The 12,662-nt window shown below is 41.6% G+C and overlaps 1 protein-coding gene across 1 annotated transcript in view; it reads right to left on the bottom strand.

The window, feature by feature from the left end:
* Nucleotides 1-609: 609 nt before the first annotated feature.
* Nucleotides 610-12,662, bottom strand: part of Eif3a (eukaryotic translation initiation factor 3 subunit A) — a 38,427-nt gene continuing 26,374 nt past the window's right edge. The window contains exons 16-22 of the mRNA XM_090345767.1: nucleotides 12,042-12,195; nucleotides 11,235-11,419; nucleotides 10,054-10,142; nucleotides 7,900-8,591; nucleotides 4,929-5,142; nucleotides 3,434-3,618; nucleotides 610-1,846 (exon numbers count right to left, since the gene is read on the bottom strand). Coding sequence (XP_090201893.1) covers nucleotides 1,605-1,846; nucleotides 3,434-3,618; nucleotides 4,929-5,142; nucleotides 7,900-8,591; nucleotides 10,054-10,142; nucleotides 11,235-11,419; nucleotides 12,042-12,195 — 1,761 coding nt within the window. The 3' untranslated portion in view covers nucleotides 610-1,604. The remainder of the gene's footprint in view (nucleotides 1,847-3,433; nucleotides 3,619-4,928; nucleotides 5,143-7,899; nucleotides 8,592-10,053; nucleotides 10,143-11,234; nucleotides 11,420-12,041; nucleotides 12,196-12,662) is intronic.

Below are 12,662 nucleotides of genomic sequence, written 5' to 3'. Positions count from 1 at the left end.
TACCACCCTACCCCACCCCCACACAAAGAAGCCAAACAGAAGCATCCACACTCCCCTTCTTCTCACCTTACAGCTGTACCAACCAACAGCAATTCTCATTAATACTTCCTAAGTTTAGTGCCTATAGCCACTACCATTCTCCTATTTCTATGTTCAAAAACTCTAAAGATGGCATAATTTAACATACCACAGTGCACATTATGTGTAATCTTAGCTACACAGGAGGCTGAGATAGGAGGATCAAGGGACTCATATCTCCAACTAACCACCAAAATGCCAGACGTGGAGCTGTACCTCTAATGGCAGAACACTAAAAAGAGCTCAGGGACAGCACTGAACAGCTGGGTTCAAGCCCCAGGTCTCAAATAAAAAAATACATAAATAAAACTAAGGAGCTTCACTTATAGTCAGAGGAAATAACCTACTGGAGTGGATTGTCTAGTTGTTTTCTGTGTTGTGTTTGGGTTACTTTCCATTTCTCCATACCAAAGAGGCATAAATAACAATGATTTAAAAAAAAAAAAAAAAACCTAGCAAAATAAGGTCAGCTTGATACAAACTCACTAACCATAAGGAAAATACATCCATATTCATAAACCAACACTAAAACAAATTCTGTAAGTATTTTATTTATCATTTGAAGGAGAAAAAAAAAAAAACACAGCAGCAAGTTCTGTGTTGGCTTCAATAAGACCAAATAGTTAATCTTTAACATCACTACTGCACTCCAAAATTGAAGGCAACACAGTCATTACTACAAATTACTTGTTGAATCTATCCTGAAGAGAAAGAAAATAGGAAACAGAATTTAAACAATTCCTCCAAACCACACATTTATAAATATTGTCATATTTTAAATGCTTAAAAGGCATGAATTCTCCATTAATGGAAAAGCAGTTTGCTATTGGCAACAGGGGGGGAAAAAACCTCAGCGACATTTAGCAAATGTTTATAGAACTGAAAAGCCATACTACACATTGGATTCCCACCAAGCAGCAGTCTGTCATGTCACAGCATTGACAACCGCAAATTACCTCATACTCACCTCCTCAATCAAAGCTACAGAAACCCCACTGTAGCCATGCATGTTTACTGCATTTCTCTGATCCTAAAAACAGTACCTCAAATGTCTAGAAGTACATGTCCCAACCAGTAAACCATGTGACAACTTCCAGATCTACTGGCTTAAAGGGTTTAAAAACACATCTTAACAGAACCTTACCTTATATTCCAAATTAGTACCAGATATTTCAAAATCAAAAGAAAATAAAAAGATCAATTATATACCAAGATAACAGGTATTACTCAATACCTGAAGGGTTCATCTTTTTTATTTTTTTTTAGCCTTTTCTTTTTTGTAAACAAATGATTGATGAGATAATGCAACACCTTAAATTCCAGAAAATGGCATGGTTTCCCAACCCTCTGTGGATACGGTGCATGATCAATCTGTTATATAGGGTTAATACAAGTTCATGCTTTTTTGTGTTATGGTGAGACAACATTAAGGAATCCAATTTAGACTGGTTGAATCACAAGTATAATAATCCTTGAATGTGGTTAAGCCTATGTAAAACACAAGTTTGAATCCATCATCTTGAGACTTAACGTCGTACTGTGGTCCATCCATCTTCATCAGTCTCATTTTTAGTACGACGAAGAGACTCCTTATCTTTCTCAGCTCTCCAGGAGACCTTTTCTTTGTCACCTTCCCTTTCACGATCTCGGTCTCTTTCTCGGTCTCTTTCCCGATCTCGAGAGAGAGCTGGAGGAGGAATACGTCGGGGTGGATCTCGCTCTTCTCCCCGGTCATCTTTCCTGTCATCAGCACGTCTCCAAGAGCTTACTAAAAAGATTAAAAAAAAGTAATAGTCCAGTTAAAAGCAAGATACTCTCTAAGAAAAAGCAATCCCCAGCACTACATAAAATTAAAAGTAGAGCCCAGCACCCATGGCTCACACCTGGAGGCTGAAATCTGAGGATTGCAGTTCAAAGCCAGCCATGGCAAGAAAGTCAACGATACTCTTCTCTCCCAAAGTGAGCCAGAAGTGTCAGGAGAGGTGGCTCCCACCTGTAATCCTAGCTACTCGGGAGGCTGAGATCTGAGGATCAAGGTTCAAAGCCATCCCGGGCACTACAAAGCCTGGAGACTTAACAGTTTTATTCAGTCCTATTTTGGTTTTTTGTTTGTTTGGGGATTTTTTTTTTTGCCAGTCGTGGAGCTTGAACTCAGGGCCTGAGCACTGTCTTTGGACTTTCTCAAGGCTAGAGCTCTACCATTTGAGCCACAGCACCACATCTGGCTTTTTTCTATGTATGTGGTACTGAGGAATCGAATCCAGGTCTTCAAGCATGCTAGGCAAGCACTCTATTACTACTAGGCCAAACTCCCAGGCCCTGTGTTAAGGACTTCTGTAGCTACTGAAAGTGTAGATGCTGAAATCTGAGGATCACAGTTCAAAGCCAGTTCAGGCAGGAAAACTGAAAGCTCAGTTCCAATTAGCCACCAAAAGGCTGGAGGTGGAGCTGTGGTTCAAATAGCAGTGATAGCCTTGAGTGAAAAAAGCTAAGGAGCAGCTCTCAGGTCCTGAATTCAAGCCACAGTACTAGCTGGTACATGTATGCACACCCACATCCCCAAGGCCCTTGAAGAATTTAACAGCAAATTAGTCATAAAATATGAGAGTTCAACCAAGCTCTGGCTCACAGCAGCAATCCTAGCTACTCAGGAGGCTATGATCTGAGAATAGCTCAAAACCAGCCTGGGTGGAAAAGTTTGTGAAAACTCTTATCTCCATTAAACTACTAAAACACTAGGAAGTAGAGCTGTGGCTCCAGTGGTAACCATGAGCAAAAGAAACCCAGAAACAGCACCCAGGCCCAGTATTAAAAAAAAGTTTAAGCTGGGTTCTGGTGGCTCACGCCTATAATCCAAGCTACTCAGCAAGGTGAGATCTGGGGATCACAGTTCAAAGCCATCCTGTCATCCCAGGCACTAAAAGTCCTTGACACTTTTATCTCCAATTATCCACTAGAAAAGGGGAAGTGGGGCTGTGGCTCAAAAGGTGGGACGGTAGCCTTGAGCTAGAGTTCGGGGGTAGCTCCCAGGCCCAGAGTTCAAGCCCCACAATGGACCAAAAAAAAGTATTGCTTACTAAAGTTTCAGCTACTCCAATTTTAGAAAGCAGCTATATTAATACATTAGAACCTAATTTCTAAATAACTGAGGATTCGTTTTCATTAGTTTTTTTTAATATATGTAGTTCATTATCAAATTTAGTCCGTCATGTACTTACTTTAGAAATGAGCTCAGTTTATACAATTTAATCATGAAGTAGAATAAAACGTCAACTGTTTAGTTGAGTTCCACAGAAATCTACAAGTTAATTAAACCCTCCGGTTTTCCATGTACCAGCAGCTGTACTATCCATACCTTCTTCTCGCTCTGATCTGAGGGGAGGTCCTCTCCGATCTCGGTCATCTCTTAGATCACGTCTTTCTCTTAGATCACGCCTGTCATCTCGCTCACGCCGACGGTCATCCCTATCATCACGGCTTCTTGCATCTCTCCAGCTTGAAGACTCTTCAGCTGGTCCTCTTCTCCAGCCACCTTCATCCCTAGAGCCATTTGAAAGAACAAAATTCTTGCTTACTTGGTATCTACTAAATCAAACATATTCAGGTATAGAGAGAAAATGAAGATATATCAAAACATACACACTTTCTCCCACATAATTCCCACTATTCAAGTGGCTACATAAATCCAGGGCAGCTAAGCAACACTACTTAACATCCCAAGTGCTCAATAGCCACAGGTGGCTGTTGACTGACGAGGCAGACAATGTATATGCAGGATTTTCCATCCTTATAGAGAATTATACTGAGAAGTGCAATCTCAATTTATCAGCAGCTGCTTTGGTAAAGAAACTAGAATTTTTACTATTAATTTTCTAAAAAGGAAAGAGGTGTTGGATTGTTATTTATTTAAGCAAAGGACTGCATGGTATCCTTAATATGTTGATATTAGATCGAAACAGCACAAGAGTGATAACTCAATATTTGGGTACCCAAGGTTATGGTCATGGTCTTAGAGATGTATACATACTTACATAGACATAAAAATCTATGATGGGCTATATACTCTATAGACATAACGTTTTATTACATAGATTAATATGTATCTATGACATACAAACCCTCAGCTTAATTTTAATTATATTCTAAAACCTAAGTGCCAGTGATTGTCTATAGATTCCCTTCTTGAATACTTGCTTGTTAAACATGACATTTGAAATATGATGTAAAACTCAATGTCAATAAAATTATTTAATAAAAAAAAGAGGAAAAAAAGAAAAGCAAGGACTGACTGGGCACTGGTAGGCTCACATCTGCTAACCTAGCTAGTCTGGGAGACAGCATCAACAAAAACTGGAGATTCCTGAATTCCTAATTCAGCCAATAACTGGGCATCATTCCAAATACAGCATGTAAGATCCATCTCAAAAATGACTAAAGCAAGCCAGGTAGGCGCAGTGGCTCATACCTCTAGTCCTAGCTACGCAGAAGGCTGATATCTGAGGATCGAGGTTCAGAGCCACCCCTAAGACTCACGTCAGTTGAGACTCTTATCTCCAATTAATCACCAGAAAACCAGAAGTGGCACTGTGACTCAAGGAGTAGGGCAGTGGCCTTGAGCTGAAGAGCTCAGGGATAGTGCCCAGGCCCAGAGTTCGAGTCCCCAACGACTGACCCCCGGTACCCCCAAAAAAGACCAAAGCAAAAAGGGCTATGGGTGTTCAAGTAAAGCCACACTTACTTTAGCAGCCAGTAAGAAGCCCTGAGTTCAAGTCCCAATACCATACCCTAAACATAAACTCACAAACACACAAATGGAAAGACACATAATTCTATACATAAGAATGGCCAACCTGGGAGGGGGTCTTCTGAAACGATCCTCACGATCCCCATCTCTTTCTCTTTCTCTATCCCTTTCTCGCTCAGGATCCTTGTCATTTTCCTCACGTTCTTGATTGTCTCTGTCCCTTTCCTTGTCTCTATCCCATTCTCGGTCTTCTGATGCTCTTGATTCCCGAGGTGGACCCCAACTTTCTTCTCTGGCTTTTTCTTTTTCTCTCCATCCACCTGTATTTTTAAAAGAAGTATTATTTCCCCCTTAAGACAGACTAATTTCCAGGGTGAGGGGTGGAATCCATAGCTACCACTAAGCCACACCTCAAGCACTCATAAGAGTGATCTAAACAGAGATTCTAAACACTAATGAGTTTTTTCAATGAAAGAAATAAAGGCTGAAGCTTTGTACATAACTACACAGACTACCTATTATTAATAGTTATTAATAGTTCTTGCAGCACTTATCTCTATAGACAAGTCTGAATTAAATGTTTCAGAAAACTTAAGGTTACTGTTGAGTTTTCCCCATTGCATGCATTCATTTCAGGTACAAAACCTGTTCTAATTATAAGTAGAAAACATTAATTTTCTGTGTTAAAGTCCCAATTATGGACTTATAACCTGTAACATTTTCAGAGTCTTTTACCATAACAGACTTTTTCCTTTCCTTTCCTATTCCTGTCCTCCAGCTTTCCCTGGTATCTATTCATGACTTGGTTAAATGCTTTGACACTGCTTCAGGATATATATAAGTATATTATATAAAGCACAAAGAGCCTAAAATAAGCAACTATTTCAGTGGATGTATATTACAGCTGCAAAATTAACAATTACTGTAAACATTTATATTAAACATGTACCAAAGCATTAGTCTAAACTATCTGTTTAAATCAACTTATTCACCATAATTGAGTCATCTTCACTATTGGCAGATTTTTGACCTTGTGAAAATTTGAGATGCCTGACACACAATATCATGCAAAATCAGCATCACTCTATCTTCTAGTTGCAGCTATTATAAAGCATCCTTTTCAAGACCTGCTTACTTAGTGCGCCATGTTTGTTCCTCACATCATTGTAATTTTTGCTGCAAAATTTACTATTTAAAATGACCTGAGGGCTGGAAGTTTGGCATGTATGAAGACCGGAGTTCAATTCCACGATACCACATCCAAAGAAAAAAGCCAGAAGTGGTGCTGTGGCATAAGTGATAGAACTCTAGCCTTGAGAAAACGCAAGGATAGTGCTTAGCTCCTGAGTACCAGCTCTAGAACTAGCAAAAAAAAAAAAAAAAAAAAAAAATGAAAACAAGAGTTTGAAAGCTGGAAACACTCAAATATGACCAGGGGAAGACAAAATCTTATGGGTATAAGGACTAAATAATAAAACAGAGCTTGGTGTACTAATAAAGACCTTTAATGCTCACACCTGTAATCCTAACTACTCAGGAGGCTAAGATCTGAGGATCGTGGTTCAAAGCTAGCCCGGGCCTTTGGCACTAAAGACCATGAGATTCTTACCTCCAATTAACCACTAAAAAAACAGAAGTGAATGGAGCTGGGAGTTTGGCCTAGTGGTAGAGTGCTTGCCTAGCATGCATGAAGACCTGGGTTAGATTCCTCGGTACCACAAACATAGAAAGCCCGAAGTAGTGCTGAAGCTCAAGTGGTAGAGTGCTAGCCTTAAAAAAGTCCAAGGACAGGGCCGGGAGTTTGGCCTAGTGGTTAAAGTGCTTGCCTAGCATGCATGAAGACCCGGGTTTGATTCCTCAGTACCACATACATAGAAAAAAGCCGGAAGTGGTGCTGAGGCAAGTGGTAGAGCTCTAGCCTTGAGAAAGTCCAAGGACAGTGCTCAAGCCCTGAGCACTGGCAAAAAACAAAAACAAAAACAAAAACAGAAGTGACCCTGTGGCTCAAGGGGTAGAGGTGGTAGCCTTGATCTGAAGAGCTCAGGGACAGCCTCCAGGCCCAGAATCAAAGTTCCATGACCAACACCCTCCACAAACAAATTAAAAAACAAAATGAAACAAAACAAAACAAAAAACACACACCTTTAATCCAAACACTCAGAAGTCACAGACATGAATGAGGATCTGAGCTTGAAGCCAGCCTGGAATATAAAGTGAGACCCTACCGACAACCTTAAGAGTAATAACAAAATAAAATGGAGGGGAAAAAGCTGAGGGACTGTTAAGCGCCTATATCTTTGGGAGGATGGGGGAGGACACAGGCAAAAAAGTATGGCAATGGAGCTTACTATGACATTGATGTAAGTGAACTATACAACCCATAGGTGGAGACAAGAATGAGTGACTGGAAAAGAATAGCTCAAGTGGTAGGGTGCTAAGCCTTGAGAAAGTCCAAGGACAGCGCTCAGGCCCTGAGTCCAAGCCCAGGACTGGCAAAAAAAAAAAAAAAAAGGAAACATACCCATTGTCTTACTCATACAGTTGTAATCCCTCTGTTCATTACCATTATAATAAATTAAATTTAAAAATTAACTCCTAAAAAACTTTAAAAAGCACCAGACCCAGAGTTCAAACCCCAGTGTCTGTACTAAAACATTTAAAAAATACATCAAAAGAAAAAGAAAAAAAGGACAAGAGTATCATTACAGAAGAGGCTAAGGCTGTTTAGTTGGTCTGAAAATTATGCTATAGCAGGACTTGAGAAATGGTTTAAATGGTAGAGAGAGTGCTTGGCTGGCATGCATTAAGCCCTGGGTTCCATTCCTCAATTACACAAAAACAGACAAGGCCAAAAGTGGCACTGTGGCTCAAGTGGTAGAGTGCTAGCCTTGAGAAAAAGGTGATTAGGAACAGCACCCAGGCCCTGAGTTTAAGCCCCCCAAAAAAGTATGCTGCAGCAAAGGCACACTTTTGACATGAAAGTCATTGCATATGCTAATCTGTCCTTTCAGTTTGTACATATAAATACACAAAATTCCATAAAGCATCAACTAGTCTTTTGAATATCAGAATTTTACCTGGTTTAACAAATGGTCTCCAGGGACCAGGCCTTGAGTCTTCACCGCGTCTGGGAATGCGATCATCATCCATGTTTCTCCAAGGCCCCCTGTCATCATCTGCACCACGCCTGGAAATTCTATCATCATCAGCATTCCTCCAGGGTCCTCTGTCATCATCCAATCCTCTCCGGGGACCTCGGTCATCATCCATGTTCCGTCTGGGGCCCCGGTCATCATCAGCATTACGCCAAGATGATCGCTCATCATCAGCACCTCCTCGCCTTGGACCTCGGTCATCATCCATGCCCCGTCTCGGTCCTCTGTCCTCATCAGCTGCTCGCCAGCTTCCTCTGTCATCATCCAGTCCTCGTCGAGGTGGCCTGTCATCATCCAGTCCTCGTCGAAGTGGCCTGTCATCATCCCCATGCCTCCAGCTTCCCCTGTCATCATCACCAATTCTTCTTGGAGGCCTGTCATCATCTGTATTACGCCAGGAAGGACGGTCATCATCTGCCCCACGTCGAGAGAAGCGGTCTTCATCAGGACCGCGTCTAGGGCCTCTGTCATCATCCGGGCCACGCCTGGGTACACGATCATCATCAGGCCTGAGAGAAGATTCTCTGTCTTCATCATCCCCCAAACGCCTTGGCCGATCTTCATCTCTTCTATGAGGCCTCTCTTCCTCCCGCCCTTCTCCACGTCTCCAATCCCTAGAGAGCAACAGACCATACTTTCAGAGCAAATTTTCTTTGTAAGAAAGCATATAATGGCCAGGAGTTTGGCCTAGTGGTTAAAGTGCTTGCCCAGCATGCACAAAGACCCGGGTTCAATTCCTCGGTACCACATACATAGAAAAAAGCCAGAAATGGTGCTGAGGCTCTAGTGGTAGAGCTCTAACCTTGAGAAAGTCCAAGGACAGTGCTCAGGCCCTGAGCTCAAGCGCAGGACTGGCAAAAAAAAAAAAAAAGAAAAAAAGAAAAAAAGCAGGGGCCGGGAGTTTGGCCTAGTGGTTAAAGTGCTTGCCTAGCATGCATGAAGACCCAGGTTCGATTCCTTGGTACCACATATAGAAAGAAGCCGGAAGTGGTGCTGAGGCTCAAGTGGTAGAGCTCTAGCCTTGAGAAAGTCCAAGGACAGTGCTCAGGCCCTGAGCTCAAGCCCAGGACTGGCAAAAAAAAAAAAGAAAGAAAAAAGAAAAAAAGCATATGATTCTTTGAGAAATTACATTATTTCACTGACTTTTAAATATCACTTATTTTAATCCTGGTCCTTTAAAAAATGTTCTCCCTCAGGCAACGGCTCATACCTGGAATCCTAACTGTACAGGAGGGTAAGACCTGAGGATCACATTCCAATAAACCAGCCTGGGCTAGCATTCCAATAATAGGCTTTCTAAACTTAACTCTTCAGGAATTAAAACCTCCATTACTGCCTACCATTCATAGTTTAAATTTAAAGGAAAAGTAATATGTCACGGAACTATTGATACTTGGCTGGGTACTGGTAGCTCACACCTATTCAGGCTGAGATCTAAGGATTGCAGTTCAAGTTCAAAGCACAAAAGTCTGTGAGACTATGGTTTTTTTGGCCAGTACTGGGGCTTTCCCAAGGCCAGAGCTCTACCACTTGATCCACAGCACCACTTCCAGCCTTTTCTGTGTATGTGGTACCAAGGAATCAAACCTAGGTCTTTGTGCATGCTAGCCAAGCACTCTACCACTAGGCTACATTCCAAGCTCCTCTGTGAGACTATATTTCTCTAAACAGAAAACCAGAAGTGACACTGTGGCTCAAGGGCTAGAGTGCTAGCCTTAAGCTGAAGAGCTCGGGGGAGCACCAAGGCCCAGAGTTCATGCCCCAAGCACACGCACACACACACACACACACACACACACACACACACACACACACACACACACACACAAAACAAAACAAAACAAAACAAACAAAAAAAAAACATATTCCTACTTACTCCTTAAACCCAATACTCAGGTTATGGAATTAAGAAACCTGAAGTACTTATTTCTCAAAATGTTTTAAAGTCCATCATCAAAGTAATGCTGAACTATAAAACATTTTATAAATGGAAGCACAAGTCTCTTCTCATCCCAACAAAATGAATTCTCATTTTTAAAATGAGAACTAGGGGAACTCCTCTGTAAGTCCACTTACTTCTCTGGTGGGCCTCTCCTCCATTCAGAGTCAGCTTCAGGTCCTTTTCTCCACGTGCTTTCAGAGTCTCTATCCCCCCAACGAGAGTCCTACAATGGGAACAAGAGGCACCACAACTACCATAATTGCCACACAAACATTTTTCATTCTTGGTCCTGTTGTGGGGGGCGCACACTGTAATCGCCCAGCTGCTCTGATGGTGGAAGTAGAAGAAATTGAGATTTGAAGGACAGCTCTAGCTAGCTATCTAAAAATTAAAAGGCTGAGCTGGGCACGTAGCCTAGTAGTCACATGCTCACTCACCTAACATACATGAAGTCCTGGGTTTGATTCTTTGGTACCACATACACCAAAAAACCGGTGGCTCAAATGGCAGAGCACTAGTTTTGAGCAAAAAGTGTCCAAGGACAGTGCCCAGACCCAAGTTCAAGAACCAGGAATGGCCAAAAAAAAAAAAAAAAATCTAACAGAAGGTATCAAACTAGTAGTAATAAACTATAAAGAGACTTCCAAGGCAAAAAAGAAAAGGAGAAAGAAACCACAAAAATTCAGTTAAGTTATAATGTATGGGCATAGAATCAAAGTTCAAGTAATCAAATGGGCAACAAACCAATTAGGAAAGAGTTCCAAAGATGAGGGAACATAAGAGGCTGGGAGTTTGGCCTAGGGGTAAAGTGCTTGCCTAGCATGCACAAAGACCGGTGTTCGATTCCTTGGTTCCACATACATAGAAAAAAGCAGTTGTATCCACAGGGAATTAGATAGCCAGTTGCAGTGGCTCATGCCTGTAACTCTAGATACGCAGGAGGCTAAGGTCTGAGGATCCAGGTCCAAAGCCATTTGTGGCACTAAAGTCTGGGAGACTTTTATCTCTAATTGACCACCAGAAAGCCAGAAGTAGCACTGTGGCTCAATGGGTAAAGCGCTAACCTTGAGGTGAAGAGTTCAGGGACAGTGCACAGGCCCAGAGTTTAAAATCCCACGACGGATTTTTTTTTAAAAATCATTAAATCTAAAAATGCTTAAGACTGAACTGCTGGTAAGCTCTCAGATAGTATCTACACTGCTGCTTCAATACACCTTTGAGTGTCCATGTTAGAGAATCAATTATTGTGTAAGAAAATTTTCAGATAAACATGCATTCCATAAAACAAAATGAATTTGGTAATTTCTTTATTTACCTTCCTAGAAAGTGGATCATCACCAAGTCTTCTCTCTTCTTCTCTACGCCGTTCTCTTTCCTCAATTTCTAACTCCCTCTGGCGTTTTTTCCTTTCTACTTCTTCTAGTTTCTTGACTCGTTCTTGGTACTCTCGAAGCTCTTCCTCTCGTTTGGCCCGTTCAGCACGTTCTCTCTCTTCTCGCTCTACGTAATTGTATTGGGTCACCAAGTGAGTCTCTTATTTAACATCTTTCCCTTAGTGCTCTAGAACTGCACTTTCCTAATACAGGAAGCATTAAAAAAGAAAATCAAAGTGCCAGGCGCTGGTAGCTCACAATCTAGTTACTCAGGAGGCTGAGATTTGATGAACATGGTTCAAAGCCAGCCTGTGCGGGAAAGTCCATGAGACTCTGATCTCCAATAAACTACTGAGAAAAAGCCAGAAATGGTGCTGTGGCTCAGTGGTAGAACTCTAGCCTTGAGCACAGAGAGCCTCATGGACAGCACCCAAGCCCTGAGTTCAAGCCCAGGACCAGGAAAAAAAAAGAAAAGTAAATCTGAGAACTTTAAAATAGGTAACAATCAGGTCAATTACAGAAAACAGTATTATGCCATTCGCCACTGAGTTTTGTAATGGCTTAGAATAAAACCAGAATCCCTACTCCGTTCCTATGCATCTAGGATTTCAGACACAAGACCATGTGTTTCTCAATAAACATTAACACTTGCAGTGATAAAAATGCTAAGGGGACAGAGCACCTTCCCATTTAATGAGGTTATGGATGACCACTAACATGGACTCTTAACTCCAAGTGTCTCACCGTACCTTTCAGCATTTGCTCTTCTGCCCTCCTCTGCTCCTCCTCCTCCTTTTCTCTATAGTAAGTTATTCTGCGTTCTTCTTTACGTTCCCTCTTCCTTTCTTCCAATCGATTATGCCTTTCTTCTGCTAATCTCTCCTCAAACTGTTTAAGTTTTTCCTGAGATTGAACAGTTACAAGAAGATCAATTTCTTTCAGACAAACTTAAGACTACAAAAGGGGGCTGGAAGCATGGCCTAGTGGTAGAGGTGTTTGCCTAGCATGCAAAGCCCTAGGCTCAATTCAAGCCCCAAGACTGGCAAAAAAGAAAAGGAGGAAGGAAAGAAGGACGGAAGAAAGGAAGGAAGGAATGAATGAATCCGCAGTTCTTTGGAACCCAAAAAGTAGCCATCAAATATAAACATAAGGGCAGAGAACATGGTCTAGTGGTGGTGTGATTACCTAGCATACATGAAGCCCTGGGCTCGATTCCCTGGAACCACATACACCAAAAAAGCCAGAAGCGGCAGAGTGTTAGCCTTGGGCAAAAAATGTTCAAGGACAGCACCCAGGCCCTGAGTTCAAGCCCCAGGGCTGGCAAAAAAAAAAAAAAAAAAAAAAAGGTACTAGTTTTATCACTATAATAT

This window comes from Megascapheus bottae, chromosome 15 (assembly GCF_031878675.1).
Source record: "Megascapheus bottae isolate mThoBot1 chromosome 15, mThoBot2.hap1, whole genome shotgun sequence".
Classification (NCBI taxonomy): Eukaryota; Metazoa; Chordata; class Mammalia; order Rodentia; family Geomyidae; genus Megascapheus; species Megascapheus bottae.
This window is presented reverse-complemented; position numbering and strand designations above follow the sequence as displayed.